The sequence below is a fragment of the Gekko japonicus genome, unplaced genomic scaffold (genome assembly GCF_001447785.1).
Source record: "Gekko japonicus isolate JY-2015 unplaced genomic scaffold, Gekko_japonicus_V1.1 scaffold1029, whole genome shotgun sequence".
Taxonomy (NCBI): Eukaryota; Metazoa; Chordata; class Lepidosauria; order Squamata; family Gekkonidae; genus Gekko; species Gekko japonicus.
In genome coordinates, this window is record NW_015167081.1 from 395,238 (window position 1) to 402,297 (window position 7,060).

General features: G+C 40.2%; 1 protein-coding gene across 3 annotated transcripts in view; it reads right to left on the reverse strand.

The window, feature by feature from the left end:
• ARL2BP (ADP ribosylation factor like GTPase 2 binding protein) overlaps nucleotides 1-7,060 on the reverse strand; it is a 22,015-nt gene that overhangs the window by 11,195 nt on the left and 3,760 nt on the right. For all 3 annotated transcript variants that reach the window (XM_015412819.1, XM_015412817.1, XM_015412818.1), the window contains exon 2: nucleotides 3,329-3,380. Coding sequence is in view for 2 of the 3 variants with exons in the window: in XM_015412817.1 (XP_015268303.1) it covers nucleotides 3,329-3,366 (38 nt within the window). In the remaining variant the exon portion in view is untranslated. The remainder of the gene's footprint in view (nucleotides 1-3,328; nucleotides 3,381-7,060) is intronic.

Consider the following 7,060-nt stretch of genomic DNA (forward strand, 5'->3'; position numbering starts at 1 on the left):
GGGGGGAAGTGAAACTCTAACTTTTAAAGCAGAGTTCTGCTGCCCCTTGCTGTAAATAACAAATAACTTGTTACATTTCTTGCCTCATCCACCACACCCCTAAGAACTGAGCCCTTTTAAATAAGAGGAAATAAACTTTTTTTTGTGTTGTGAAAAGAAAGTGTTGGTGTGAATCCCTGAATGAGAAAGGGGGGGGGGGGGGGTAGCAGAAATTACCTCAGGAACAAGAATCCTATTCTGCCTCCCCAGGTTTCCTCTGTAATAGCAGCATGTAATCCAGCACCATTACTTGTTAGCATAGCTACAGTCAGCTTGGTCACTGCCACTGGAAGGTGTGACAGGGTAGGTGGGGAGCTGAGAAAACACCTGGCCCCCACAGGAACTGAGCTGAACCTCTTCTCTTACTGCACACCGGATTGCCCTGTTACAATATGAGCCCTGTCTCGCTTACTCTTTTAAAAATTTTTTAGCAAAGCAGCAGCAAAATAGGATTTACTTATAAGTAACTAACTAGAATGGTTTTGCCTGAATAAGGCAACCGGCTGCAGGTGGACACTCTGATGTTTATTAAACACATTACTAAACTATACTTTATGTATTTATTATATTATTGATATGTTTACTGAAGAGCCCAAGGTGGTGTGCCCACAGCTCTCCATTCCGAGCAGGACTTCACTGGCGTCTATCAGATAAGAATGCAAAGATTACACGTTCAGTCGCTGAGTTCTGTGCATTGATTCTTAGATTGCGGGAGTCGCATTTTAAAAGTTTTTAAATTTAGATTTTATTCTGTATATTATCTCTCCCCCCCCCCTCTTTTTCATACTATGTTTGTATTGTATGCTGGTCTTAAGACCATAATAATAAAACTAAACTAAGCTCTCCATTCCTCCATATTGCAAGGAGACAGGGCGCTCTCTTCGGGCCATCATATTTTCTCTGCCTGAAATGGCCCTTTGAACCCCTATTTGCCCTGCTGGGGAAACTTACGTGTACTGATACACAACATGTAAGTTTCCAAAATAGGTAAACAGGGGCCCCAGAGACTGCTCCGGATGAGAAAACAGGGCATGCAGTGAACTAGGGGTGGCCAAACTGCGGCTCAGGAGCCACATGCAGTTCTTTCATACATATTGTGCAGCTCCCGGCAGGGCAGCTGGGGAAGTGAAGGGGAGACATGCTCCCCAATCAGTCTTCCTTTCCCCAGCTAGTGTTCTTCTCCCTCGGTAGGCTTGAGGTGGGGGGGGGGAGAGAAAGAAAGCCACTTTAACTTTAAATGCATTCTCAAAGTCTCCCCCCCCCACCGGCTGGACTGGAGGGGACTTGAAGGATGCATTTAAAGTTAAAGTGGCTTTCTTTCCACTCCTCCCTCCCCCCTCTATTTGATTTCCTTCCACTTGCTTTTATTTCCACCTTTTCCCCCTATCTCTCTATTTCTCCCCTCCCTCCCCATCTTACGTTAAATGTGTTTTCCAAGCCCCAACACAATGGCCAACTGGCTTAGTTTGCAGAAAGCTCTTGAAATCCCTTCTCCAAACCAAGCCGTCTTAAATCCCAAGCCAAACCGGCTGGTGCTGGTGGGAAACACATTTAAAGTTAAAGTTGCTTTCTTTCCGTGTCTTTCTTTCTTCTTACCTTTCTTTCTCTCTGTTTTTCCCTTCCTTCATTTCTCTCTCTCTCTCTCTTCATTCCTCCCTCTCCCTCATCTATTTTCTTTTTCTCTCTCCCCCTCCCCCCATTTGCTTTCTTTGTTTCTGTTTCTCTCTCTCTCTTTCCACCTCTTTCATTCTTTCCACTCTTCTCTCTTCCTTCCTTCCCCTTCCCTCCCCATCTATTTGTTTTCTTTATTTCTCTCTCTCTCTACCTTTTTCATTCTTACTTTCCAATGCTCTCTCTCTTAGACAAATAAATATCTTTGGCAAACAAATAAATATCATTGGACAAATAAATACCTGTTTTTACCTCTTTTGTTTTTATTTTTTGCAGTCTCATTTAATATTAATAAAAGGCAAATTTGCATATTTTCCAATTAAAACATGTGTGTAATATTTGTTCATGTCTTGTGGCTCTCAAACACCTGGTGTTTATTCTATGTGGCTCTTACATTAAGCAAGTTTGGCCACCCCTGCAGTGGACGGTGGGCAGGAGAGACCTCACAATATGAATCAGGCCCATGCATGACTGGGAATTAAATTCCAAGCACAGAACTCCCACTACACTGGACACGCAGGGGACACAAGGATTATGTAATGTGTGAATTAGTCCTGACTAACTTTGCTGCCACATACACCCAGACAACACACTCACTGGACCTAACAACTTCAACTTCACCATCTCAGGCTTATTCACATGCTCATCTTCTAACATTGCATATGCCACTAAATTCCAACAATGTTCTCTGGTTCTCTGCATAGGACAAACAGGACAGACCCTACGCCAAAGAATAAATGGACACAGATCTGACATCAAAAATCACAAGACTAAGAAATCTGTAGGAGAACACACTTCAGCCTTCCAGGACATTCAGTGGGTGACCTCAAAGTAGCTGGAACAGACTGGAAAGGAAAACTGCTGAATTACAAGTTATTACAACACTCAGAACAGCCCCCCCCCCAGACTTCAGGGATATTGGTTTCATATCTCACTACATATGCTAAATTCATTCATTCCTTACATCTGTATTCTCACCAAGAGGGCTATGCATCCTCTTTATTTTAGTGTATTTCTTATTTGGAATAGTAGATTAGAATAACGATCGTAATGTAATTCAATGAATTAGAATGGTATATTGGAATGCATTCCTCTGTTCTGGTAACAGAGGAGATATAACATGGCACCAAAAATGCTATTCGTTACCTCCATGCTTGAGAGGAGGCGGATGGAACCTGACAGCAGAGTCTCAGATGATTGCTCTTAGCACTCCACCATTTACACACCTATTGCCAATTTTGACATGTTTATTTGTCTCACTGTTTTCCCCGGAATTAAATCCAAACAATGATGACCTTATAAACTTAGCTTATTATTACTGTTTGCATCTGTTAAATCATTTCATTATATTGCATGCTAATTTGCTGTTCTACCTCTTCCTTATATGTTTGGACTAGTACATTCTATTTCACTGTGTTTGAGGAAGTGTGCATGTGCGTGCATAAGAAAGCTCATACCTTAAATAAAACTTTGTTGGTCTTAAAGGTGCCACCGGACTCAAACTTTGTTTTAACTTTCGATTGTTACAGGAATTTATGTTGCCCCTTGTCCTGATTTTTTCTTTCCCATTTCCTTTTCTTGACTAAACTTGTAAAAGCAATTTCAGCAATAGACTTACATGGATACACCAAAGTTTTCTTCTTCTAAAGTCTCCATTGCTGCTTTGTCACCTGTTTGACAAAAAAAAAGTATAAACACCTTGACTTGACAGTGGATGTTAGCCACCCTTCTTTCAATGCTCAAGGCTATCAGCAAACAATGGAGCTGATCCGGAAGTCTGATGTCAGTGATCCCCAGCAACCATTTGTGGGGAAGGGCCATGGCTCAATGGTAGAACAGCAGCTTTGTAGGCAGGGGGTCCCATGTTCAAACCCTGGCATCTACAGTTAAGAGGACCAGTTGATATGAAAGACCTCCAATTTGGCTCGGATCTGGTGCGGGAGGTTCTGGTTTGGAGAGAGCAAGACGCTGCTGCGCTCTGCTTATGTAGCTTTTTATTTATTTTATTACCACTGTTCTCTCTCTCTTTTCTGGCAGCTTATCTTCCTAATCTTGTAGTTTAACTGGGTCTCTATTTAGATGTGGAAGGGAGGGAAGGACTAAGGAACTTCCTGGGTTGTGTTTTGTCTATGCTCCGGTTTGCTATTTTACTTATCTATTTAGTATTCATTTTAACTTAAAAGACCTCATTAGTTCCTGGAGTAAGAAGAACTGTAGGAGGCAGTTAGTGTAGTGGTTTGGTGTAGTGGTTAAGTGTGCGGACTCTAATCTGGGAGAACCGGGTTTGATTCCCCACTCCTCCACTTGCACCTGCTGATGTGACCTTGGGTCAGTCACAAGCTCTGGCACAGCTGTTCTTGAGAAAGAGCAGTTTGTGTCAGAGTTCTCTCAGCCCCACCCACCTCACAGGGTGTCTGTTGTGGGGAGGGGAAGGGAAAGGAGTTTGTAAGCCGCTCTGAGACTCCAAGTGAAGGGCGGGGTATAAATCCAATCTCTTCTTCTCTCTTCTTCTTTTACAGCATTGGTATTTAGACTCCTTGGGACTTTATCTCATTATGTAGATAAGGCTAACACTGAACTTGTGGTTAATTGCTACATTGGTGTTATGTTGGAGTGGAGAGGGGTTGTTAGTAACTGAAAGACTGATTTTGATAGGAGGATTTATTCTGGTAGGGTGAGATTGTTTTACCACCATGTTTCTACATTTTCTATATTTTATACAAATTAGTAAGAATGCTAAATGAGGCTGATGCAGAGCTGTGTGACTTGGGAAACGAGAATGGAGAACTGTGGTGAGGAATTTATATACTGTGTGACTTGTCTTACTGATCCTTGTAAGGGATAGGTTTAATTAACTGCAACATTGTTGTGTATGTTTAAACTGCAGTTTTAACCAACGTGTTAATGATAGAATTAACTGATAGAGACCTTTTACAGTTTTATATTTCACTACAAATTGGTACCATATTTTGATTCCTGATTAAACATGGGAAAGAAGAGAGAATGTCTTTTTATGGACTCTTAACCAATTAGTAAGAGCAAATTAGATTACTATTTTGCTCTTGTTTCCCCATTAATAATGAATAAGGTTGCAGAACAGGAAAAGGGCATATTAGCATTGGAATGAAATATTGGAATGAAAAAAGATTATTTGTACTCACATTCCTCAAACTTTTTATTCAATACTGATATTGACACTGATATTGTAAATTTGAAAAAGAATATTGGTAGGAATGCTGAAAACCTAAAACACATAAAAGATTAGGAGATTTAACTCTATTGGCCATCAGACTTTACTACTTGCTGACACCTTAAATAAGATTTACTGTGAACTGGATGAACTTTCTTCCCAAATAAAATTTTTGATGAGTACAGAGGACGGGATTCACAAGGTTCAGTCAAAGATGAACTTATTAACTGGTAGACGTATGTAAGGAACCTTAATTTTTCCCTGGATCCATACAGAGTAGTATTAACAATCTCTCCTTTTAATTTTAGGAGGATTTGGTGGTTCCCAAGGTCATCAGCAAAAAAAATTGAGCATTTTGTTCAATTTACATTATAACTAAGGTGATTTGAAATTCATTGATAAATTTCCAAATCCTCATGGTAATGATCACTATTTGCTTCAATTTACTCACCAAGAATTCCTCATAGAATTATGTCACATATACCCTACTTGAATAGTTATGGAATATTTCCCACTAGATCCTACAAGCAAACCGAGGTTTTACCTTTACTACAACTGAAGAAGTCTGTCGAGCTTGCAAGCACCTCATATATAGGACTTACATCAAAGAACTTATTCGGAGGGGGTAAAAGAGTGAATTCTCCCCCACTGCCAACATGTAAAGTGGAATACAAGAACAGAGAAAGAGATCAATTACTCTCTATATAAGAAATAAAGGCTTTTCCTGAAAGTCATTAGCAAGTAGAACAAACAGAAAACGAACTATTGACTTCATTTAGACATTTTCCGCAGTCTGAGAAAGAGCATCTTATTACATGGCTACAGAGACTGTGTGAAACTCTCAAATATGACACTGATCCATCTTTTCAGATGAGGAACAGCACTACTTGCCACATTGATAATAATGGCACTGCTAAGGAGGGGTCCTCTCTTGATATTACAGTTACACCACAGACAATGCCAGTTAAATGATTAAGTAGCAAGCCTTTGACTGTGAGACCAGTACAGCTTTTGGATTCAGATGTGACACCCCAGAGATTATATCCCCTATTGACTGACAGGAGAGGGGAAGAGGGGGTTAGGTGCTCAACTGGAACCAAAGGAGGTGGAGTTTGCAGAGGAGGTGCAGCAACAAAATCCCCCAGACAATATTTCTGACCTACTCTGGCAGCCAGAATGATGCAATATTACATCTAAAAAGGAGAATATTATCATGGAATGTGGCAGGATGGACTAACAAGAGCGATGAGGCAAATATAACAGACTACCTCAGGAGTTTTGATATAATATTACAAGAGACCCAGTGGACTTCTGAATGTTTTCTTTCAGGCTTTAGGGACTACAGGCGGTCAGTGAGTGGTCATTTACCACTACATTTAATCCTCCAAATTCAGTAAGGTGATAATATGGGTATTAAATTTAATCCCCACACTGTTATTAGGGATTTTTGGCCACGTGCTCTTAGATGGACAGATGAAATATCAAATAACACAGCTGAGACATATCTAACTATAGCATGTGCCCAGTTAAAAGACGGAATTAAGTTTTCATCCTCTATTAATTGGTTTATTTATTAATTGGTTTATTCATGTTATTTCATCCATGTTACACTAAGTTGTTTTGGCACTAGAGAAATTACCCACTGAAAGTGGTTTAATGAAGACTGGCGTACACTGAAATGTGCAATGCGTTATGCTTTCTGGCAATTTAGGAAGTCCAATGCCTGGGGAAATGTGGATATCTTACTTTGAAGCAAGAGTAAAAAAGTCTCATTAAGGAATCCAAGAGAATGGCACAGTTTGAAAGCTGGCATAATTCAATTCATTTGATAGAGACAAAAAAATACAACTTTCTGGTCCTTGATATCTAATGGACTTAATAAACCTTGACCTTTAGTTTTTCATATGTCCTCAATGGTTTGGGAAGAATTTTATAGGGATTTGTATAACGCCACCTCGGAGGGCCTTGGAATGTCTGAAATTAATCAGGAAGGTTTGCCAATTTGGCCATCACTAACCAAGAATGAAATATGTGGACTGATTCAGTTCCCCCCTTGTGGTAAAGCACTGGGGAATGACTACATTCCCAGTGATTTGTTTAAATCAAATCCAGAGCGGTGGGCAGATATACTACCTCTTATCTTTATTCAGGTTAATAGGA